This window comes from Saccoglossus kowalevskii, chromosome 1 (assembly GCF_978046115.1).
Source record: "Saccoglossus kowalevskii chromosome 1, keSacKowa6.1, whole genome shotgun sequence".
NCBI classification, from domain to species: Eukaryota; Metazoa; Hemichordata; class Enteropneusta; family Harrimaniidae; genus Saccoglossus; species Saccoglossus kowalevskii.
The window spans coordinates 35,393,875-35,419,557 of NC_140641.1; the positions used below are offsets into that span (position 1 = coordinate 35,393,875).

General features: G+C 34.6%; 1 protein-coding gene across 1 annotated transcript; it reads left to right on the forward strand.

Annotated features, from left to right (window-relative positions):
• The first annotated feature begins 675 nt into the window (after nucleotides 1-675).
• LOC100378201 (lymphoid-specific helicase) lies at nucleotides 676-25,234 on the forward strand. Its single transcript, XM_085501003.1, has 19 exons — nucleotides 676-832; nucleotides 4,092-4,199; nucleotides 4,537-4,679; nucleotides 4,966-5,157; nucleotides 5,557-5,604; nucleotides 6,446-6,512; nucleotides 6,948-7,045; nucleotides 7,197-7,280; nucleotides 7,816-7,959; nucleotides 8,462-8,644; nucleotides 9,665-9,879; nucleotides 10,702-10,930; nucleotides 11,506-11,667; nucleotides 12,438-12,589; nucleotides 12,811-13,024; nucleotides 14,430-14,549; nucleotides 20,999-21,115; nucleotides 23,275-23,434; nucleotides 24,238-25,234. Exons 2-19 carry the CDS (start codon nucleotides 4,100-4,102, stop codon nucleotides 24,510-24,512), a joined length of 2,703 nt encoding a protein of 900 aa, XP_085357129.1. The 5' UTR covers nucleotides 676-832; nucleotides 4,092-4,099; the 3' UTR covers nucleotides 24,513-25,234.
• Nucleotides 25,235-25,683: the final 449 nt, after the last annotated feature.

A 25,683-nucleotide genomic window follows, 5' to 3' on the forward strand; every position in this document is an offset into this window, starting at 1 on the left:
CCTTTCAGTCGTGTAAATAACGACATAACACATTTGCCGAAAATAACGGAATTTTAATTAGTAAATTGTTTGTTTCGTCTTTGAATAGAATATATGTGCTAAATATTTCCCCGTGTCAGGCGCCCATGGCAATGACAGTTAGTATTCATAATATTTTCAATTTTTTTTTTGACATTTGACAGAATCCTAATATCTGATTCAAGAAATCATGTGCGCCTGACATTGGAAAATATTTTAAAATGTAAATAAAATGCATATTGTCCCACTCTGATTTCTCCTGTGAAGGCTGTATTCGTTACCGGAAAACTTTAGATATATTTGAAAATTATGGATAAGTGTGTGTATCATGGATGTACTTCATAAGATTTTATTTCTAAACTATCGTTTTATCGGGGGTGAATAGTGTGGGGTGTGTGAACATCGCCGACTGGAGTTTTTATGTCCTGTATTTATACACAACTTTGAGGTACTGCCGTAACAAGTAATACAATAACTTATTATCGGTCGCCAAGGCAAATAAACAACAAACACAGCGTTGAATTTATATACTCTGTGCATTTATTATATTTTTAAAAACGTTTTTCCTGTGTCAAATATCCGTGGGAGAAATATAGTAAAAAATGTTTTCTTTTAAGTAGCGCCATCTAGAGGTTATCCGGAGTTACAAGCCGGTGTAACTGTTGACCTTACGTTAACCCTGAATGGCGGGAGTATTTAATCACGTGCCCGGTAGAATTTGTTGTTAGTTTGGCGTCCATTTGCGACGTAAGGACAGACTTCCTGACAAACTTCTTAACGGTTGGTGTAACATTTTCAACGGAAATATCGAAAGGTAATGCATCTTGTATATATATCGCCTCTATTATCTCATGATTTTTAGAAAATGTTATAATTATTGTCCTCATTTGCCGGATGATCTTCGAATTTTTAACTTAAATGTCAAACCGGAAGCGACACATCTGGTTTAAAAACCAAGTACCATCGTTTTCGTTCGTCAACATTTTGTCGTCCTGTAATTTACTTAAAACTGGTCAGTAGCTTGCCAGCATGGTTCATGTCCATTGTGCGACTTACTACAAAAAACAGTTGGAGGGACTGTGATGCCAGTAAAATAAAAAGAAGTTAAAAATCAGTTGTTTATAGTGATCTGAACCTCGGACAATAGCAAATCAGTCAATGTGTGCATGCAATGCTCAAAAGTCAGTGTCAAAATTGGATCTAAAATTCATTTTGTCTCCAAAATTGTGGCAGATTGATTCAAAGATGCACAATTGTGACAATAGAAAAAAATGACTTCTTCAAAATTAAACAGATCTTGAAAACGTCATAATTTGTCATGGTTGTTCATATTATGTCGCAATTAAGGTAGCGAGACTATTATTTGTGTTGAAAATTACGATTTTCACATTTATTTATTAATTGATGAAATGCACTATAAACTTTCATGTGATAAAGTCAACATAACATAGAATGTCATGTAAGTTGGTTAAAATGTAGATTTTCTGAAGGAAAGCAAGGCAGCCTCAGTAGTGTTTTTCAAAATCAACAACACAGGTTTAATCTGTGTGCCTTAAGTTTCAAAGATAAACTCAAGACAAAGCAATGTCAGGATGTGTTATCAGTAGCTATCTGACACACAATTAGTGTTTCCAAACATTTGAGTGGTTTGTCTCCGCCCCTATTTGTTTCACAGATTAGTCATTTTCATATGAATGTGTCAGACACAAGGTCACCCAGCCACTGAAAAAAAATCATTGATTTTGGTGTTTTCATATGCCGAATTTATCCAATTATAGCTATCCCATTCCTTTATTTTTTTGGTTTCCAATAGCCTTACACATTTGGATGTCCCTACACATGTTAAAACAAACCTTGATGGGAAAACAAATTGATTGTGCCGATAAACAAGCTTGAAAATCTTTGCTGTTACTTCATGGACGTTTTCTAGGAGTTTATGTTTTTCAAAATACAAGGTCTTTAACAAAAAATAACGTATACTTATTATCGTCGGATTAACACCAAATTTTCACAGCTTTAAGGTGACAGTGAGAGGAACTTGAATGTGTCCAGACAAACTATTTCATCGATTATTTACCAACGAGTTGTGGTTTGAGTTGGAGGCAATGCGACTAAAACAGTAATTGAAATTCAGCACACTATTTTTTAAAACGCGTTGCTTGAATAAAACTGACCAGACACATTCAATTTACCAGACTATTGAACAACTAGGAAAAGTGAAAAAAATACTTCTTATCGCCAGCATAAATGCGTAATTATTTTTTTTACAGAAAAAGTAATTTTTCACCTTTGGTTGAGTAACGCGTCGTAGAATGCAGATACGGGCATGCAAAATACACTTGTGAAAAGCTTGAAGTCTGGCGATTCTAAAAATATATACTTTCCCGGGTCTATTTGTACTCATTTAGTCACAATTAGAAGATGAAAACAAGTATGCAAATAATAGTCCCGCTACCTTAAGGTCGCAGCAGAAGATGTGCCACATCTATTGAGAATCTCTTGCTTTGTCCCCACAATGATCTCTATATGGTCTAAACATTGATGTTCAAATTGACATGTGATTGTATGGATGGTTTCGACCACCATTTGCCACCCCAATATTTTCGGTCACACGTTTTATAGACTTTTATTATCCCTTATCATATACCTCTTATTGCCGGACCTCGTAACGCTATGGAAATCCCGTTGCACGAGCCGTGTAATAATTTTCCATATCATGCCCGGACCCCGTTTACCATATTTGGTAAACGCGTCTATTTCCTGCAACTACTTTCTGTTTACAAACAACACGCGTAATTTGAGTCTGCACTTCGATAATGGCTGATGATATTATTCTGTGGATGGGGAAATGTACTGAAAGACCAGTTGGACTCATTATTACCCTGACGAAAGCCGGCATTCCACCACAACCAATCATAAATATAACTGGTCACAAAAACGTGTCAATACGATACTCACACTCAGCTTGCATCGGTGTCGCTGGATACACCCAGCGACACCAATGCCAGCTGACTGTGACGATACTGTCTGACAATGGAAGATCATCGGCGCATTTCAGATATTCTTAGTTGAGCTACGCCAGAATCTGGAACTGTAAACCAAACTGCTTCTGGTCGAGCAATTTGTTCTCGTTCACAGACTACGGTTTTTTAACAATAGTGAAATCAACATGTCTCTACCTGCGGTTACAACATCAGTTCCAAGAAAACGTCAGTTGTCGGACGGTCAGTAAATGACAAACTTAGGTGGACTGTAGTGTCCATTCTTAAGTTTATAATGAGTTCGTATTTATTACCGTTAAAATATTGTTATAAATTTACATTCATTCGCTGTTTCATTAAAACGTAATTTGTGGATACATTTGGTGACATTCGTTTGTCTATTATGTGAGAGATGTTGACACGTTTGCGTCGTTTAGAATCCTCCGTATAAATCCACGCCAGTAAAAAGGCACGTATCTAAACTCGGATAAAATTGAATAGGTTTTCTTTTGGCCAGATAAGCGAAAAATAACATAACTAAAGGCTTTTATTTTCTTGATCATGATCAAAGTACCAAGGTCTCGCGCAGATGAGAAATGAGGTTATACATGGAATAAAATTTTATTCATGTCTTCTCTTCGATCAATGATCTCATAATTCTTTGAGAATCACACAAATCTAATGGGGGGAAAAAGAATTATTTTTATTTTATTTTCACCCTCAAAAAAATTGTCTTATAAAAACCCGAGAAACAAGGAATAAAAAAAGTCTGGCCTAATGGATTGAGTTTTTACAGTTATATATATTTATATTACATATTTTGTTTTTGTATGCCGTCCTTGTAATGTACCAAAACTTAAGTAAAAAATAATATGTAAATATGTCTTGCTTGTAACAAATAAGTTATTGGTAAAAAAAAATAAGCCACACTTGCAACACATTATGTGTACCACGTCATTAGTTTTGTATGAATCTGTGCAATAGGATGATTAGGGACATGGCTTAAATTTTAGACGTTTTTGATCAATATTGAATTTACTTCACAAATTTGTACTTTCTACAGTTTCTTAAATTTCTTGTGTTCTGTTCTAGAGATAAAAATGAGTGAAGATAGGAAATCACCTACTATGGCAGTGGAAGAAGCAGCTGTACCTGAAGAAGCAGCACATGAAAATGAAAATATATCCAAAAAGTGGCAAGGTTAGTGTATCTGGATTATCTCATTGCAATTCAATGGGACTAAAGGAAATGAAAAGAATGTGATTAGATTACAAAATGTATGATATGTAGTTCACTAAGTACATGTACATGACAAAAAGGTAAAGTGAGACAGGGAACCCTAATTAGGTACCATGGTTATAATGATTTTATGACTCTAAGTTAGTCACAATTTCAGGTAAATCTTGTAAAAAAAATGTTAATCCTTCATCCAGTCCTCAGCCTGTTAGAGGTTTTAAGTTTAGACATCTGCAACATTTATTGATGCAAAGTAGATTTGTGTGTCTGAAGAGCCTTTCCTTTCTTGTGTTCTTCTTAGGTTCTATTATGAAAGATGATGATGCCTCATTGGATTCTGAGATAAGTATTCCAACTGATGGTCTACTGACACCTGCCATGGTACAAGAAGAAAAACTACTGCATAGACAGACTGTAAAAGAAACCAAACAACTGGAAAAACAAGTAAGTGTAATTAGTAACATGACATAGTTCAGTAATGTTTAAACTTGGTACACAGAGACAATGTACTGTTGCACTTAGATGCAAGTTGACTTGGCATCATATAAATATGCTAAATATTCATACAAGTTCAATGAGATGGAAGAATGTGACATTCTCAATGACTACTTAGCTAAATGAAGCACAATTTTTAGATGTTAAAATATTGTGTGAATTATCAACCTTTCCAAGGAGAGCATTGTGTTGCAATATGAATAGATACTTCAGGGTGAAAGTTTTTTTTTGTCAGGCGGAGGATGAATGGGAGGCCAATATGCAGCAGCAAAGATACAAACGTTTGCAGCATTTACTGGAGAGAAGTAACATCTATACCAACTTTTTACTGTCAAAAATGGAAGCACAACAAAAACGAGAAGAAGAGAAACGAGCGAGACAGGAGAAAAGAATGAAAAAAAAGTTGATGAAACAAAAACAAGATGAGGTATTTGTCATGTTGTAGATCATCTGTTATTCTAATCTGACAAATTTGATGAGACAAAAGTTAAAAGGCTGTAATTTTTGTTATTTTCATGTGATAATAATACTTGATGTGACAATATGCAAATTGTTGATTCTAATTTTGGTAGTAACGGGGAAAGTAAAGAAAATTTAACTCTGAGCAAACATGCATTGTAAAGTAATGTTTCCCACACAAACATTCAGTTATTCAGTGATGATTAATATCATAACATACACAAAATTTCATTTCGTTGCTCTGTTGAAACACCCACATCTATTACCTAAGAAATAATGATAATTAAGAATTTGACCTGTCATTCATATATTATACTGTAATGTGTGTTTATCCATTCCTGTATAACTCATTTTTTTTGTCATTTAGGCAAAAGTTAAAGGATCTGATAGCATAAATCTACGTTCACATGAAGAGGTATTTATATTTGTTAATTCTTTATGGTTCTACCCAAATCTAATTGAGTAGCAGCCCTGCTGCTATGATAATAAGCAATAGCAGAATTAACATATTGTATTGTTATGCAAATTTCTCACTATCTTATTTCATCTAATTTGAAACCTAAAGTCATATTGCTTTCACACAAAAATCACTAATGCTGTGTTCTAAATATTACCAAACTGTATGTACAGGTACTTATACAGCAGTGAACTTTTGAGCTCCATTCAACTACTAGTACAATCCCAGATCAGTCCCTTCACTTTGACATTTCAAACCCAAAGTTCATGTTCACATTGTCCAAGGTTTGACAATTTTTAAAATATAAATCATAAAAAAGGTAAATAATAACTTGAGTTGAATAGGATGAAAAATTATGCAATAAATACGATTTTTTTTCCAAGCGAATTTATTATTTTTACATTCAATATGTGGAGACTAGTCCCAGCCATATGAGAATAACACCGTACAGATAGCTTTAACTATGTACAGTTCATTTAATCTGGCTTACTTTGTGACAATAATACAGGTGAATACAGATGAGTTTATTTATGAGCACAGTGTATAATAAACCTCTGAATTTTGCGTCTTAAATTTTACTGATTACAACTTATCCTAAGTACACTGACTACATGTAATGTAGTCAATCTCAAATTTGCTTTGACATCATCATATGCCATACCTTGACCCACCAGTCAACACTTCCTCGTGAGATAGGGATAAGGAATTTGCATGAATTATACACGATATCATTTTATTTCTGTTGATTATTCACACTGTCTTCTATTAAGCCCACCGTACCTGTAATCATCTATTCCAGGTTGTTAAAACTGGTGAAACTAAAGAAGCAACAAAGACTAAATCTGTAGATACAAAAACACAAACAGGTATGATGTTGTATAATACCAGGTGTAATATATGAGCAATTTTTGAGAATTAAATGTAATTATAATTTTAATTTATGATGGCCACAATAGTGCAATATTTACAATATTAAGCATCGCATTAAAACATTAGATAAACATGCATGTTGAGACACTTATAATAGAATGTAATCAAAACCAAAGTCATTTTTTTCCTCATTACGGGGGGGGGGGGGGTATGATGTTTATGCAGGCCCTTATTATTGCAAAACTCAGCTGAGACGATGGAGCTATTTTTCCTGTAAGGTCACTTTTTTGTGGTAATTCTTCGGTTGACACGGAATAGTGTTCAAAGCAGCAGGCACTTTTAAATTGTGTTGTCTTGCAGTTGATACAATTACATTTTACTGAAAATTGCCACATTTGCAGTTGGTTAAATATATTATTATTGTCCTTCAGAAGTTACAAGCCAGACTGTGGAAGAGGGCACTAAAAGAGGACGTAAAAGAAAAGCGAAAGATGAAACCTACAGTATAGCCTCTGTTCTCAAGAAAGAGGTAATAATTTTACATTCTGGTATTTTTAATTCTGGACTGCATTGCTAAATATTGTCATATAACAAAGTTACCTTGTGTTTAAGAAAATTACTTGTTTAAGACGATGTATGTTTCAATCTTTTAAGTATACATTTTTCATTGACAATTTAAGGATCTTGAAAATAAGAGGCGAAAACTTGGTACAGATAGTACAGATGGACCTCAGTGTGAACCTGTTGTGTCAGAAAATATACAAGTAAGTCTCCATCCATTTGATGGAAAGAATGTCATATGGCTTAGTTAATTCTTTATTTTGATGATGAAATGCATAGAATATGGGTTTCCTGGGAAATAAACCTGGATGTGTTTATTTGTTAGTGTTATATTTTGCAAATTACTAGAAGTACCTCTATTGTATGTAACCTGAGCTACAAAGTCGAAGACTTGTGAATTTTCGTATGTCTGGTCGTCCATATGCAGCCATCTTGCACATGCTTGGACAGATCAAGTTCAAACTTGTTAATTTGACACATACATTGTTTCATGATTTGATTCATATCATATATCATATCATATCATATCATAACAAGCGCACATGCATTTTTGTCACCATCATATCTATAAAATGACAGGCTGGTGGCCATCTTGGTTAAACAATTGCAGTTCCATGGAGCCATGTCTCTCACATTTTGGTCATTATGATGTTCCCTTGGTAGTCATGTATCTTGTGCCTGTAATATAGACGAAAACTATGTCATTGACAATGACTTGTTAAATATCTTTTATTGCAGAGTGACGTAGTGAAGGCAGATGAAATTGAAAAAGATACATTTAGTCGTACAATAAATGGGGAAAAGGTCAGTGATAAACAACCTGAGATGTTTACTGGTGGTGTATTAAGAGACTATCAAATAGCAGGAATGGAATGGTTGAAGGTATGGTAATCCTTTTCACTTGGTATCTGTGACAGTAATATGTTGACAGATTATTTGTTACTTTGTAACAAGATTTTAAATTCTTAAATGCAGTTAACTTTTTTTAAAACACAGGATTGAAAATTTATTTTCTTAGTGATATAAAATGGCAATGGGAAACAATTGACAGATTAATTTAACGACAAAAACAAAAGTATTCCATGGTGCAATCACAGGGATTTGGGAGCCCCAGGTTTAAGATACTTTTGTCACAACTCTGTCGATGTCTGTGTGTGTCCCATTGAGCAGAAATTTTCACATAACCCAATTTTAGAGGGCTGATACATAGTCAAACATAATACAAAAATTGAACAAAACAAAAGCAAATTTTTCCTTTCTGAAGATGCGGTAACAATAATGAAAACTGAAGAGTACAGATGTGACATGTATTTTTTTTCTTCTGCTAAGTTTGAAAAATTAGAATGATTTTTGATTTATTAAAGATCGTTTCACATGTCTGTAGGTGCTTTTTGAGAATGGAGTGAATGGTATCTTAGCTGATGAAATGGGACTTGGTAAAACAGTGCAATGTATAGCACTGTTTGCTCATCTGGTAAATATGGGCGTTACTGGACCTTTCTTAGTATGTGCCCCACTGTCTACACTGCCTAACTGGGTCTCAGAATTCCAACGTTTCACTCCAAAGGTATGTACACGAACACATTACATATTCTCTGTTCATTAACCAGAAGGCTTTATTATTATAATAAAGTTAAAAAAATACTGTGAATACTGCTTTTAGGCCCAAAAAATTGTTTTGTTGCCCTCAGCAGCTGACCGAAAAATATGAAATATTGGGTCGCAGTTTTTTTTTTTTTTTTTTTTTTTTTAATAGGCCCAAATATTAAAAACTCGCCATTTTTAAGCCGTAAAAAAGTGTTTCCTCTAAAAATTAAGGATCCCGGATCGTTGTTTGATCCCCAGAGTCCCCCCCCCCCCCCCCCCCCCCCCCGTAAGTGGCAACTTTGAACTTTGAGTTGATCTGTATTTCTCTGACATATTCCGAATACTATGAAGTTCATATACCTTGGCTATTTACGATACTCTTAGTTTTCACGAATTAAAAAAAAAACAAAAAAAAAACGACCGACCGATCCAATTTTTCGACTTGAGGGCAACATAAGTTGTTTTTTTTGGCCTTATATTATATATAAACTTTCAAAGTATAGGTATTTATTGTCATTGCTGTATGTGTGGATACTGTTTCTTATGTGTATTTTGAGAGCAAAATAGCCTCTGGGCTATTGCCTATTGGCTTGAACTGGCTAGATAAAATGTTGTCGGAAAAGACACAAAACTAGTACCCTGCAAATCTAATTTCAGGCATTTTGATGGTCAATCCCAATCCTCATGTTGGGAGTGACATTAAAATGAACTTGATTTTGTACTTTTGCAAAACTCAGTTTTGAGTAACTTGACCCATAAATCTAATATAAAAGTTCGAAAGTTTTATTTTTCAAAACCCAACACGTTGCCGCTTTATCGACTGTTATTTTTTGTCTTCACTACTACAATTGATTTCGTAATACAAATTATTTTTTGTCATGTAGTCACATTGTGAATTTATGATATACATTGTAGCTTCTAAGGTACATTCTTCCTTTTGACTGCTACCATTTTCAGCTTAACAACACAAATTTACTAGCTACTAATTTCTCCTACACAGGTTCCTATAGTACTTTACCATGGTTCAATAACGGAGAGAGAATCTCTTCGTCGTTCCATCCGCCGTAAACATGGTAATAAGCAAAGCCATCCAGTTGTTATAACTTCATATGAAATAGTGATGAGAGATAGAAAATACCTTCAAGGACATGAATGGAAGTATATTATCGTGGATGAAGGACATCGTATTAAAAATCTTAACTGTGTCCTTATACGGTACGTTGGATGTAGGTGAAATTGGTAATACAGATGAGTGACACATCAAGATGATCACATATACCGTAGTTGTCCAAGTATAAACCCCTCCTTATAAACAGCTTATAAACAGATAAAAGTTGAAACTTCTCATGAGTGATAATTTATGCTAATTTATTCATAAACAAATCGTAGTGTGTACACAAGAGTCTTCATCGACTTGTCCAAATTAACTTGGGTGCGTTTACTAAGTGGAATAGCATTCGAATAATGGTCTGTATGTTTTGGGGTAACGAAAGTATATTCTAAACGAAGTTTCAAATAAAAACTAACACAACTGCATTGCATTGCAGCAAATGATCATGGTTGCACAATCCGATCATGCTGCGTTTCACGATTGTTGATTATGACTCAGTAGTGATTATATAATAACGTACAAAAAATTAATTTGTTTAATTGTTATGAAATGCAAATAAAATTCAACTTGGTTTCATCGCGAGCAAATGATTCCGATCGCATATAAACACTCGAAGCTATCGGGTATCCGGATAAATGACTTGTTGTAAAATGGGCTTATACTCGAGCAGGGGTTTATACTCAGACGGTATTTCATCTAGGCTGAATAGTGTATTTACTCATGTGGTTGCATAAATGACAGGTGTCTGTATGCTCAAAACTGCTCTTTATCTCTTCATACCCAGATTACATTTAATTTATGCAGTTATGATAGTTGATAACAGCTTTAATCCCCCCCCCCCCCCAGTCATTGAATCTAAATCAGTGTTGATATGTCCATGCTACGTGTAAACTTGGATTTTAATTTGTCAATTGTTTGTCTTGCAGGGAACTGAAGCAATATAAGTCTGCTAATCGCATACTTCTTACTGGTACACCATTACAGAACAACTTATCTGAACTCTGGTCAATGTTGAATTTCTTGCTACCTGATGTTTTCAATGACTTGGCAAGTTTTGAATCTTGGTTTGATTTACAGTCACTAAGTGAAAAAGGTGGTGATGAAGCCCTTGTAGCCAGGGAACAAGAGAAAAACATATTGTCTATGCTGCACCAGGTTGGTCAATTTTCTAGTTAGTATCCAGGACTTGATTCAAAGCGCGTCAGAATGGCTGTGACATGTAGTGATCTCAATGGACACATACACCGAAGTGGTGGCACTCTGCGTGTATGCACACTGTAGAATAATGTATTTGATGCTATATTTCAATACTTTTTTAGCAACTTGTAAATTCACATCTGTGTTCATCCATCTCTTCGACATGCCAAGGTTGATCATGTCCCACATGGATTCATAGTGTGATTCGATTGAAGTCTTTTTGGTACTTAAACATATACTGAAAACAAGCGTTTCTGCCATTCTCGAACCAAATCACTATCATGCAATGACAAATTCCTTGGAGACTTGGTACATATTTTGAACATCACAAGACCTTGATGCATGCCTTTTTGTTTTTACAGAATGAATCTAAAATAACCAATTAATGGGCATTTGAACTTTTAACTTATTTGATTCATGATTCAATTCAATATGACTTAATGATGATTTTGTAGTGTCATTCACTCAATGCAGCATTCTATTTATCCCTCTATACTATGTGTATACAAATATGTGTTTGTTTCCTGTGCCAGATTTTGTCACCTTTCTTGTTGCGGCGCCTGAAAACTGATGTTGCATTAAGTATACCTCCAAAAAAGGAAGTGCTTGTGTATGCTCCATTGACACCTTTACAACATGAATATTATGAAGCCACAGTTGATAAGACAATATTAAAAAAGGTGGAAGACAAAAAGGTAACTTGCAATTTTCAGTAACTCTGCATTGTCAAATCAATAGTAACTTCTAAGCTGTAAGACTTACTTTCCATGCTTAATATGGATAGGTTCTCAGAGATTATTTCCTGATTTTTAGCTGTCATCAATAAAGACAGTGTTGTTTATATACAAATGTAGGTGATAGTTTGTCAGCTGAAAATTATCAGCCCAGTTTCTTTGATGCATTATATATAGGTACCTTACAGATCTTCAATTCTATATTTATATTTCTCTACTCAATTCTGGTAAAATATGATATTGTCTCATTGACAGCTTGTTTGCTGCTTAGTGTACAGGAAACCTTTTGTGGATCTCTGAGATTTGTAGCCAGATAACATTTTTAATTGCCATGACAGCAACCATATAAATTACTACATGTATGGTTGTAATATGACAAGTAGCTAATGTCTCATTGTACATAACATTATCAACTTTGTTTTGAGAAAAACACAATCTAAAGACAGCAGGTCGCTTGTTAAATTATATCATTACTGTACACAATGTTTATGTTGAGTGTGTAGAATGTGAGATGAACTTGTATTATAACCAGAGCTCAAAAATTCACAAAGATGTAGATGTCCATTTGAATAAAATGGTTGAATAGTTCCTTTATAGGTTAATATTCTAAAGCATTTTTTCACAAATGGGTGACATACGAAAATCAAAGTTGAAGCACTGTATATCTAAACATATTGTATTAATCAGATTTGTTTATCAGTGAATGCATCTTCATTTGTTGTCATTAACAGGAAACTCCAGTTATACAGAAATTGTGTGAATCCGGGAGACCAAAGCGTCGTTGTAGTCAAAAAATAAATTATGAAACTGTTTTTGAAGAAGAAAAACCAAATGATGACGTTGAGACATGGTTTGAAAAATTTGTAAAGAAAGAAGATGTTGTGTAAGTTTACATTACATTTGTTTGGTAAAAATTGATTTGGTAGATGCATGTCAATTTTGATTTGATCTAATATTACCAGCTGTCTGCTATTTTCGATATTATTCAGTGTTATATTTTGAATAGACGGCAATATACATGGTAATGTAATTTGTAGAAACTTGTTTTATTTATTTATAACTGGTTATTACAATAATACAATACAATATTATTTGCTTCACCAGGCATGAGAAAATCAGACAACAGACTTCAGAGGTTAATATTAAACTGCAGAATATCATGATGCTACTAAGAAAGTGTTGCAATCATCCATACTTATTGTCTTATCCTATTAATGAAAGGAATGAGTACATAATAGATGAGCAATTAGTACAAAAAAGTGGTAAATGTTTAATATTGGATAGACTACTACCAGCATTGAAAGAAAGGGGGCATAAGGTAAGGATTTATTGATGATTACAGACAAATATGAGAAAACATGTGTACAGGTTTATATTAGGTTTGTAGTTCAGGTCAAAGTTCATCTCCCCAATGGTTTATTAGTCCCTGTTTGGACGAAGTTCGAAAACGACATGCTTTGTCTGTTTTCATTTAAATTTGGTACATAGATTATACATGTTAGGATACATGTCCTCCGATCGTCTGTCCGGAGTCATATTTCAGAATCTATTGGACCGATTCTGTTCATTCTTTGCATGTGCCTAGTACTTTTTGTGGACATATGCACATGCAGTGGTTTAGCGATTCGATTCAAAATGGCCAACTGGCATCCATCTTGTTTTTTGACATTTTTTTATTTTGGACATGCTTTGTCAATTTTCATTCAAACTTGGTTACATACATTGTATATTATACATGTCAGGATACATGTCCATGGCAATTTCTTTCGCAATTGGATCAAAGATGGCCAACTGGCAGGCATCTTGTGTGTTTTTTTTAATGTGGTATCTTGGACATGCTTTGTCAGTTTTCATTCAAATTTGGCACATACTTTATACACGTTAGGATACATGTCCATGACAATTTGTTTCAAAATCGGATTAAGGATGGTCGATTGACAGCCATCTGACTTTTTGGCCTTACTACTATATTTCCAAGATTTATGTCATTTTGTTTCATAATCAGATCAAAGATGGCTGAATAATGGCTGTTTTTATTTTTGGCCATATTACTATATCTCTGTCCCCCATGTATCATTTTCATTGATATTTAGCATGTCATAAATGGATACATGTACATGTCAATTCGATTTGCAATTTGATCAAATATGGCCGACTGGCGGCCATCTTGTTTGTTTAAAATGTGATAATTTGCACATGCTTTCCCTTGTGATCTATGTTTTTCTTTGCTATGTCTTAGACCGCAACACGTGTTCGAATTTGATGTAAATAAACAATATGTTGTATACGCCACTTTGGACTCGAGTTTCAAGGACACGCTTGCAACAATCCCTCCACTTTACTATGACAATCACAAGGAGAACTTTCAAAAATTTAACGGGGACTGTGTCATTTTCAATGACTTGTTTCTAGGCAGTGATTTTACTAATATTTTCATGTTGCTAGTCATGATGACAGGAATTGACAAATATTCTATAAATCTACATCTCAAATGGGATTCCTTGTTCTAAAGGGAATATCCAAGAAACAGATTTTGGGATTAGCCCAAATATTTATGACTGATCTAAGGAACAAAAACTACCATTTGCGATGCAAATAATTAAAACTGGATTAAATTTTGATTTGCCTTGTGAAGACTATGCAATAATGTCTTTGTGATTTGAAATCTATATGGGTCATAAACAGTTATAACCCAACATAAACCAGACTGCTTTGTTTTGCAGGTGTTGCTGTTTTCACAGATGACAAAGATGTTGGATATTCTTGGCGATTACTGCTTTCTTAGAAAATTCAAAACTTGTAGACTGGATGGGACAATGTCGTATGTGGATAGACAAGAACAGGTAAATCCATGTTCTATATGATAACATTTCAAACCGATCTATCCTTAAAAGTATTATCTTTTAATACTCAATAGAAGCCCAATAAATAATACACGTATACTATGACTCAAGCATCTATTCATACAGTAAAACGTCGATTATTCGAAATGTTCGGTTATTCAAACCTTCTGTGTGTACCCCAAAGTTTGTATGCAGGTCTGGCTTTGTTCCGTATAATACAAAAGTGAACTGTGAACAATAAATATTACAGTCGTAGTGTGTGATTTCCTGGTGCAACACTTTCAATAAAACTATTATCAACATGTAATCAGACGTCTTTCACGTGTATGTTCATTGTTTACAGTGTCTGGGCAAACAATGAAAGGATTTACAGTATCCAATAATTTCCTAAATTTAGACAAGCCTATTACGCCACACCAGTGTTCCACTGTAAATAAAAAGTGTTCTTAAAACACAAACTTCATCAAATGTCTTCTCCACTGCAGTTCAGATACGTTTCCCGAGAAAACTGTACGGGGTTCCACTGCCGTCAAAGAAACGCGGCCATGCGCCGATCCCATGTTTTTTCCGATTTTTAATGTCCATTAATCAGAAGTCACATCCTTTTCGGAATAAAAAAGAAGAAAATAACTTCTGGGATGTCTTGCCACAGAAGCGACACCATTTTAATAGTGCAATGAAAAAGAAGAGTTACGAAACGACCCAACTTTGGTGTGCCTCTTTGATGGTTTATCAGCAGACAACGGCAACCAATGACCACAGTCGGCGGGCCAATTGATGATTCACAGCGTCAAAGTGTTTATGTCTGGTGATCACATTGGCCAAGCTATGTTTTACAACAGTTTATTCTGTCAATCATTCTAGATGTTAAATACTTTGCTGAATCCATTAAAATCAGGACTTCATGCGACAGTTTATCATTCGAGAATCCATGCACAATCTGGTAACATCGAGTCGATCCTTACACAGCGAATATGAAGCAATCTTTCACTTGTTTACTTTATCTGCGACTTTTATCTACTGTTGGCATGGCTACCCCAGTGAAACGCAAACTCATTGTGCTAGATTTGGACATGAAGCTGTCAATTATAAATAGACTAGAACGTGGCGAAACTGCAAGCAAACTATCTACCGAGTATGGTGTTGGTAAATCGACAATATCCGATATCAAGAAGGCAAAACAAAAGCTGCTGGTTTTTTCCAGTAAAATCGATTCAAGTGTAGGACTGAAAAGAAAGATAATGCAAATAGCTAATGACGACCGTTTAGAGAAGTCAGTCTTCACTTGGTTTTCCCAAGAAAGAAGCAAAGGAACGCCACTTTCCGGGCAAATTATCACGAAGAAGGCGAAATGGTTTGACAGACAATTGAATGGCGAACAATCTGATTTTAATGGCAGCACTGGTTGGCTGAAAAACTTTCAACAGTGACATGGTATTCGACAGATTTCCGTTCAAGGTGAAAAACTGTCTTCTAACCAAGCTGAAGTAGAGCCATTTATACAAAAGTTTCAGGATGTCATCAGTAATGAAAACTACACAACCGTACAAATCTATAACGCAGATTAGTCCGTACTTTATTGGAAACTGCTTCCAAGAAAAACTCTTGCAGCGGCTACGGAGAAATCAGCACCAGGTTACAAAGTTAGTAAAGGTCGTGTCACGATAATGGGATGTGCTAATGTCGCTGGAACACATCGACTACCGCCAGTGGTAATCGGCAAATCACGAACCCTCGATGTTTTAAACATGTTAATATAGAAAAATTGCCTGTTATCTCAACCAAAGCAGTGCATGGATGAGTGGTGAACTGTTTTCAAGGTGGTTTCATGGTGATTTCGTTCCAACTGTAAAACACTACAATGTATCTACGACAGAAACAACAACCGGGAAAAAGCTCTTCTCCTCATTGACAATGCGCCGTCACATCCCAGTTTAGATGAACTACAAAGTCGGGATGGCATGATTAAGTGTATGTTTCTGCCACCAAATACGATACCATTGTTACAACCAATGGATCAAGGCGTGTTGAATGCCACAAAACGCCGTTATAAGGGGAAAATGTTACGAAAATTGATGATGGACAATACAGAAGATGTCCCCTATCCTTGAATGCGTGAAAACCGTGACTCTCAAAGACACCTGCTATATGATAGCACGGTCCTGGAATAAAATGCATGGCATAAATTGAAGCTAAATGTCACTGACGAAAGTGCTATTGTTGAAAGTGACACAGAACCTGGCACGGACTTTGACACCGACAGATTTCCACCAGCAGACTGCGAAGAGATTGAACAGTGGCTGAACACTGATGAAGCTGATCCTGGGTTTCAGATGTTGGCAGATGAGGAAATTGTAAACTGTACTAAAACCTCAATAACAGAAATTAGTGATGACGACGACAAAGAAAACGGGCCTTGTGTACCAGTTCCACTGTCAAACAGAAATCTATTCATTCCTTTTTTAAAAAACTCTGAACTGTTTTTGTGTTAATACACAGATTAGATGCTGTACTACAGATAAGACAACATTAATGTTTATTGCTTTATTATCGCTTTTTAATTATTATCGCTACATTTTACAGACACTTTAAAACATTTAACATTCCTGAGTGCAACATTTTTATTACAATGTAATACTTGCAAAATTGCAACTGATTAAATAAAAATGACATACTCTACATGTGCTATTGTTTGATTTCATTACAGTCATGTGTACGTTAGAATTTGTGTGTACGTGAGCCTGTAAATTTGACCCTGCCCACACAAGATCGCATATCCAAACTTTTTGCATAACCAAACAAAAAACATATCCCCCTAACTGTACGGATAATCAACGTTCTACTGTATTCAACATAAAAATATTTATAAAGAGTATCATTTAGGTAAAGATGCAGTTTATTTGGCTTGCTTTTTAATTGAGTAATTAGACAATGAAGATGGTATTATATATCCAACATGTTATATATTTTCTGAAAGCTTATTATACAAACTTTGTAAAACTTGTCTTTATTTTAAATATCCAGAATGCGTTTTTGATTTTGGGTCAAAAATATGCTTTTTTGGACAAAAGTGGTTTAAAAAAAATTAGCTTAAAAACTTCAGTCCGTTTGTGGGTAAAATTACATCACTGGATACCTTGATATACTACTAATTCAAATGCGTCCACTCATCTCTCTAACGGCTTTCAAAGTCGCACAGCATGACCTCTAAGTTCACTCTTTTCTATTTTTGCATAATTTATATATCCATGTTAATTGCGGACTTGTTATTTTTGTTCCACTCGCTGTAATAAACTGTCCATACGCATTTTGAAGGGGGGAACACCTTGTCAATAATGTGTGAAAATTTCGAGGCAAATGGCCAAAGCGTCTATCAGCTATTTTAATTTAAAGCCCAAGAATTCACCAAAAATAGAAGACGAGAAAAAGGCTAATTTGCATATTTGCGCGTTAAACCGGGAATTACTGCTTTGTCATACTTTGTCATACTTTCTAGACTATTGAAATTGAAAGTTAACGTATAGACATAGACATTTTACGTAAAATCGTTGGACCAGAACAACTGCTCTTGAATATATAAATCAGAAACACGTCATTCATACCAGTGTTTTGATGGGGTCGGTAAAAACACGTGGCAATGCCCAGTAAATATGACGTCATCTCATGAATTATTAAACAGGGGCGGTCCTAGGAAGGTGATCTTTTATCACGATCAAAACATCATGGCTTCTCTTTGATGTATTTTCAATAAAAAATCTACGAGTATTTCAGAGCCTATGGTTTACCGTGAAGAGTACAAAGTGGGATATTAAATTATTTATCCTTGATGATTTTTATGTAGTATTGAGAACCAACTCCAGGAAGCGAACGCACAATAATGAATAATCGCGTAATCCTAGAATCGAAACGCAAGGCACAGAAGTTTTGTTCATCGTTTCCAATCCCATTTTTCCCACTGCAACATATTTGTTAAAAGAAATATTTAAGGAGGCATTTTTTTATTTTTTCCGATTTTGGCAACGCCTTATTCAGGGATTTTCTAAGACAGTCGCAGACAATCAGCGCACGGATGTAGGTACAAAACATGCTTTTGTACTACCGGCGTCGGTCGCCTGCAAGAAGAGAGCTCCAGCTCCTAACGTAAAAGTTTTAAAATTTCGACCAGTTTTAAATAATTAGTGTTGGAAATCTGACATGTTTTAAGAGTGCAAAATTAAGGTGCATTTTCGAGCGGTCGAATTTTTCTGAATAGAAATCGGCAAATGAAAAAAAATGGGAGTGCTAAACAGTGTGCTTCGTTAGTTTAAAAAAAATGGAATGTCCGTCAAATTGACGTAAACTTCCCCATTTTTCACGGAAAAAGCAAAGGTCGTGGCCGAGTTGCAGGCTAAAAAAAATCAAAACAAAATCATCAATCAGTAAGTATTATGACAAGGAAAACAAAACATCAGACGTGGAGAGGCGGTCAGCGCGTCAAAAGAGTTGTTAATGTATCAAGTTACCTCTCTCTGTGATTTATTTTTCATTGAAATTATTTGGTTGTTTTCAATTAATTTTAGCGTTCCTTTGCAATTTATCAGTTGCATTGTCAGTTGTTTGCTTCATTGAATTAAACGGAGTTCGTCCGGTTGCAAACAAAGCTGTCTCGCACCACCGAGCAAAACTTGCGAATGATCGAAGTACAGATACCCATTGGACAAAAGATGCACAAAAGTTTGTATCTCCCCGACCCAGTGCAATATGTCCGGTGTTAGAATCAAAGCTTGCGTGTCCCTTATTTAAGGGACCAGATTCTGCCGTAAATTCGGGATGGGATTTAGAAAAAAAATAAAATGGGACTTTTAAGGTGTATTTTGGTGTCATTTTCGGACATTTCAATCATTCCTGATGCCTAAAATAGAGTCTAAGTTTTACCGTAGTCATTGACGCCTATTCAAGAGTATGTTTATTGTGACTAGCGTGAATGAGTAAGCTTCGTTTTGACTATGAGCAGTTATCACTGTAAACAATGTTAAATTATTCTTCACATACTCAGTTTATTTTTTGAGAACAATTATTTAAAAATAAAATCTCTCAGTCAATCAGAAACTCGGATTGATGCCTTCAGGGAAAGTCATGTTTGTGAGCGTCTCACATCGATTTGTTTTTCGTTCGGTGGGCTGATGCCTTCAGTGTAGCTTTTGCCTCTTCCAACATAGAAATCATCTGAATCTTCTTTCTACCTCTTTCTTTTCACACCACGCATAATGTAATGATAAGAATTAAGAAAAAACGCTGAGGAAATATAATGTTTGGTTTGCTAGCGAGCGAGAACTGATTTGAGAATAATTGCACATGCGCGTGAATTGAATGAACTATGACCCGTACAATCTCGATTTGCATATTGTCAATCAAAGGTCTTGTTATTTGGTTACTCATGCAAATTAGGCAATTGGACATAAACATTGCCACGTGTGAGTGTTTTTTATTTTTAACCAGAAAATAAATAGCAATTTTAACGGTGTTCCAATAAGAATTCATTGGTCAAATTTTCACAGAATGTTCTTTAGATAAAAATCTATATAAAAAACAAAAAAAACTATTTTTGATTGAAAGTCACAAATAAAGTGCATCTCTACCTTAAACCTAAGTCTGTCAATCAGCCAGCAATTCAGATACATAGTTCCCTGATAAAAATGCCAAGCGAATTGTCTCTATATCACCAGGTTGATTAATGTTGTATCTGGATGTAGCTCACAATTTCAAGGCACTGATGATCTATCGACATGACACTGGGATGTCAAAATATTTGCTCCAAATAAAATTTGGCTATTACTTTCACTGTACTTGGGGTTTCATGGTTTTGCAAATTATGCATCATCATGTTCAAACATGTGCAATGGAACAAAGTTCACACAACAAGACAATGTCATGATTAGTACAGGTAACATAAAATAGGATACAGTAACAGTGGTTGATACAAATGGCTGATTTGCATGATTCTGTTACAATAAAATCCTTGATTCTTGGAGTCACTTTTTTAATGGGATTTGATCACAAATTACTTGATCTTGCATCATTTCAAAGTGACCATTGCCATTCAATGATAGCCTATCTCGCCATTACAAAATCTGGAGACTCCCCATCCAAATAGATTGTTTTATTGCTAGTCCTTTTCCAACATGAAACTATTACATCACATTCTAATAGGTCTTTCAATAAGGTAATACCCTCTGAGCACAATTGCTACAAATGTGCACATAGTGTTATCACCAATAAGAATACACCTTTCAAGTGGATTCCATACTCTAAGGCCCATTCCTACCAGTGCGAAATTTGCATCATAACGCAATCAAATTCTAATTTCTATTTCAGTTTCAAATAAAGGCTCAACCTGTAATCAACTTAATAGTACTTGATTGTATATAGAAAATTTGTCATGGTTGTACATGCATTTTGTTTTCTTATAGATTTCCACTTTTAATAATGACAAAGATGCATTTATATTCTTATTGAGTACCCGTGCTGGAGGTTTAGGTCTTAATCTGGCCTCGGCTGACACTGTCATCATATATGATAGTGACTGGGTGAGTAAAACTATTGAGAATATTACTGATATGCTCTGATATTGTCCAATACCTTGCAAGAAATTTTTAATGTGCCTGTATCATAGATAAAATTATGGGTTGTCTTGCATGTACATTTCTAATAAGAATGTACTTAAAATCAATTTTATCTGATTGGAATTGGTGTGGGAGGTGCACTGCATAATGAAGTAAACATTGTGGGTCGCGTTAAAGGTCAACTTGTCAGCCATTTCTATATTCATCTGCAGACATTAAACATACGAGCAAAATGTAGTTTCCAGTTTCAAAATCGGATTAAGGATGGCTGATTGACAGCCATCTAACTTTTTGGCCTTACTACTATATTTCCAAGATTTATGTACCATTTTCATTCGTATTTGGCACATACATCATACATGTCACTTTGTTTCATAATCAGATCAAAGATGGCCGAATAACGGCTGTTTTTATTTTTGGCCATATTACTATATCTCTGTCACCGATGTATCATTTTCATTGATATTTAGCATGTCATAAATGGATACATGTACATGTCAATTCAATTTCCAATTTGATCAAATACGACCATCTTGTTTGTTTAAAATGTGATAACTTGGACATGCTTTCACTTGTGATCTATGTTTTTGACTCCCGTGTGCGAAGCACACAATGAGTCTTTGCAGTTATCCTGTCTGTATGTGTGTTTGTGTGTGTGTGTCTGTCTGTTCCACTGATATCTCAAGAACCACTCATTGGATTTTGATGAAACTTGGTTCATAGATGTCTGAACTGATGCCAGGTTTTGATTAGTTTTGGGTGAAAATATGTGCATATTAATCACCTAATTTGCATAATGATTAGTAAATTTTTCGGTTTTTCCATTGATATCTAAACTACTATTCATCACATTTCAATGAAACTTGGTACCTAGATGTCATAGGACACTGCACAGACCTAGTAGTTTTTAGGGTAATATCAGTACATATTAATTACCTAATTTGCATAATAAATTAATTTTCAGATTTTGGTATTTTAAGTAGTAAGCATTACATTTCAATGAAACATGGTACATAGATACTCAAGCACTATGCAGAGATCGATTGTTTTGGAATACATGTGCATATTAATAACCTAATTGGTACATAGATACTCAAGGACTATGCAGAGATCTGATTAGTTTTGGGGTAAATAATTGTGCATAATAATTAACTTATTTGCATAATTATTTAATTTTCAGCTTTTTCACTGATATCTTGAGTACTAATAATCACCTTTAAATGAATCTAAACTATGCAGAGAGCCAATTAGTTGGTATATATTTATGCATATTAATCACCTAATTTGCATAATTAATAAATATTTAACTTTCACACTGATATCTCAAGTACTAAGCATCACATTTCAATGAAACTTTGTACATAGATGCTCTAGGACAATGTACAAATATGATCAGTTTTGGGTTAAAATCTGTTCATATAAATTCCCCAATTAGCATAATAATTCATAATTGTTTGGTTCTGATCACATTTCAATGAAACTTGATACATAGATGGTCTGTTACATTTCGCAGACCTTATTAGTTTTACACTCTGTTCATTTTAATTTTCTGATTTGTATAATTAGTTTTCAGCTTTTTCATCAATATCTCAAGTACAAGTAATTTTGAATACATTTTTACTGTGTCTCTAATACTCCCAGCACACAGGAGTTCTTTCTAAGCTTTCTTTGATTTTTTGCTATGTCTTAAACTTGAAGGGTCATCACACAACACATGTTTGAATTTGATGTATGTAAACAATCTGTTGTATAAGCCACTTGGGAATCTAGATTCAAGGACACGCTCGCAATAACCCCTCCGCTTTAATATGACGAGCACAAAGAGACCTTTCAAAAATTCAACCTAGACTGACTTGTTTTATTTAATTCAAACTTTAAAAAGACATAAATCACCCAGACTTTCAGTCTAGTGAATACGCAGTGTGATAAACAACCTAAATATTTTGTATCCATCCTAAATTTGCTATTTAATATCAAAATATCAATTGGTATGCTTGTAATAGTTATGCTATGTTTACCACAATGCATGTACAAAATTGAGACCATTATCATGAGTAGTTAGTTAGGTGAGGTGTGTGTTGGCGTTTGACTTTTAAATATTCCTCTCATTTTTGGTGTTGCAGAATCCACAGTCTGATTTACAAGCTCAAGATCGCTGTCATCGTATTGGTCAAAATAAACCTGTAACTGTATTCAGACTTGTTACACAGAATACAATTGATCAGAAGATAGTAGAAAGGGCCTCGGCCAAAAGAAAGTTGGAAAAAATGGTCATCCATCAGGGTAAGTCATGTGGGTATAGTAGAACGATGCTTTTTTTACATGAGGTAAATAATTTCCGCGTAACTACCCGAGTCTTGCCACACTTCCACAAACTTGTCCTGTCATTGTCCTTCGACAATGTCGGCATATTCGCAAGACTGTTACCCCCATGGATCGAATGGTATTGTCCTATTGTTAAACGCTAACCAAAATTAGTAAACAACATGGCGGACTCGACTCGCTGGAATGCCCGGGCGTTGATCATAAAAAGTGTGGATAGCTGCTCGAATTCGCCACTCATAAACGAATATTATTCAGTACAAGGATTGCTGCCGCTGCCCCGCGCGTTAGGTATTCCCCCCTGTTGGCTTCCACGCGTGCCCGGGCACTCCCTCGCGTGTCCGTGCGTTAAGTAGTAGGACCGCGATTTATAGATTGCAGAGTGGCAGCCATTTTAAGGCCAAAATGCATCAAAATCAAACATTGCACCATTCCAGAACTGGAATTCAGTGTGTTAACAGATTTGTTTTTAAACTTGGTACATGTATTAACCACATTGATGCACATTTTATATTTCTGATGGAGTTTAAGATGGCTGACTAGCGGTTGTTTAGAAAAACAAATGTACGTTGCGCTTCTGTTTGACATGCCTGGACTGATTACATTCAAATTTCCGTGGTGCAAAAAATTCATTTATTTACGATTGATTTTGTGTGTCTCTGCGATGTGATGACATTCTTGGTATCTCATTGTAGAAAGTAATACAAGCCACTTTTGGAGAGAGATGAATTTATGTTGACAGTGAATTTATATTTATTATAAAGGTAAATTTAAAGGAGGTATAGACAACCTGGAGAAAGATGCCAAATCTGTTCTGGATGCAGAAGAATTGTTAAAACTACTGCGCTCCCAAAACCATGATAGGATCTTGAAAAGCAAAATTGACAATATTCTTAGTGATGAAGAGCTGGAAAAGCTGCTAGATCGCAGCTATACTCATCATTCAAACGTGGACGGAGAAGCAACCACAGAATCTTGCGTCTTCAAAGTAGTAGATGGCAGCGATGAAGAAAAACCTGATATTAAAGTGTTAGCTTAGACAAATTGTGGGAATTGTAATTCATGATAGCATGTGACAATCTAATTGAAGTGAAATATCAGTTATTGTACAAACAGATTTTATATATACTCTTGTAAGCAATATTTATGGTTAGTTTTAATGGAAAATTTTTTTCTTTTACCTTATGTTTGCATTAAACATAAATATTTGAAATAAGTTTGAATTACTGACACATAGTAATATTGCCAAGTGATCTTTTAATAGTAACTAATATTATAGTAATAATTGTTTTTAATACCAAACTATTTCTGTATAGAATCAGTAAAGTACATAAGTTTTTATTAGCTCCGCTGTCGACAAAGTCAACGATGCAGAGCTCTTCATATTACTGATTGTCCGTCGTATGTAGTTAACTGTTTACATTTTGTCTTCAAAACCGTTAAACCAATTTCAAAAGGTATGCAATAAAAATGTCACTGCCTAAATATCAGTTTTTGTGCCCTGTATATAAACATTTTACACTCGTAACATCTAAGGTAATGTATCATTGCACTTAGGCACTCGCTATCTTGCAAACTCAAGTAGTAACTTAAATACAATGTATATTATAAAACTTATTTTCAAGACAGGGTTTTAAATGCTACTTTATTCTGCCAAAGAAAAAAACATTTATAGTTATATTTTAATATGTAGTGTAGTTTATTCTTTAGTTTATGTTTATACCTTTAAAATTTGAGTTAATAAAGTTTAATACTATTAAACTGAGTAGTGTACTTTATTTGGATTGTGACAGGCTGGACTTGTATCAACTGAAGAATTACTGTTGTTGAATCCATATCATATTTCTGTGTAGGCATATGCAAGATGAACTGTTAAAAAGTGGCTTGAAATGTCTTGTGGCAAATGAAAAGATTTGTTCATTTCATGACGATATAATTTATTCTGTATTTTTTAGCAAATATTTTTGTAATGTTTGGTAAAAAACATTGCTATTTTCGACTTCTTCTTGAGAACTACCGACTCAATTGGTTTGAGATGTTATATTTAAGTGCTTTGATTGGACCTCTATCAGATTTTTCCATTTTGTGCCAATATCATTTATTCTGTATTTTTGGCAAATATTTTTGTAATTTTGTAAAAAAAATGACATTTTTGACTTCTACACTTCTGATTATTTTATTTTTATTTTTTTTAATGTCGTCTTCTCAAC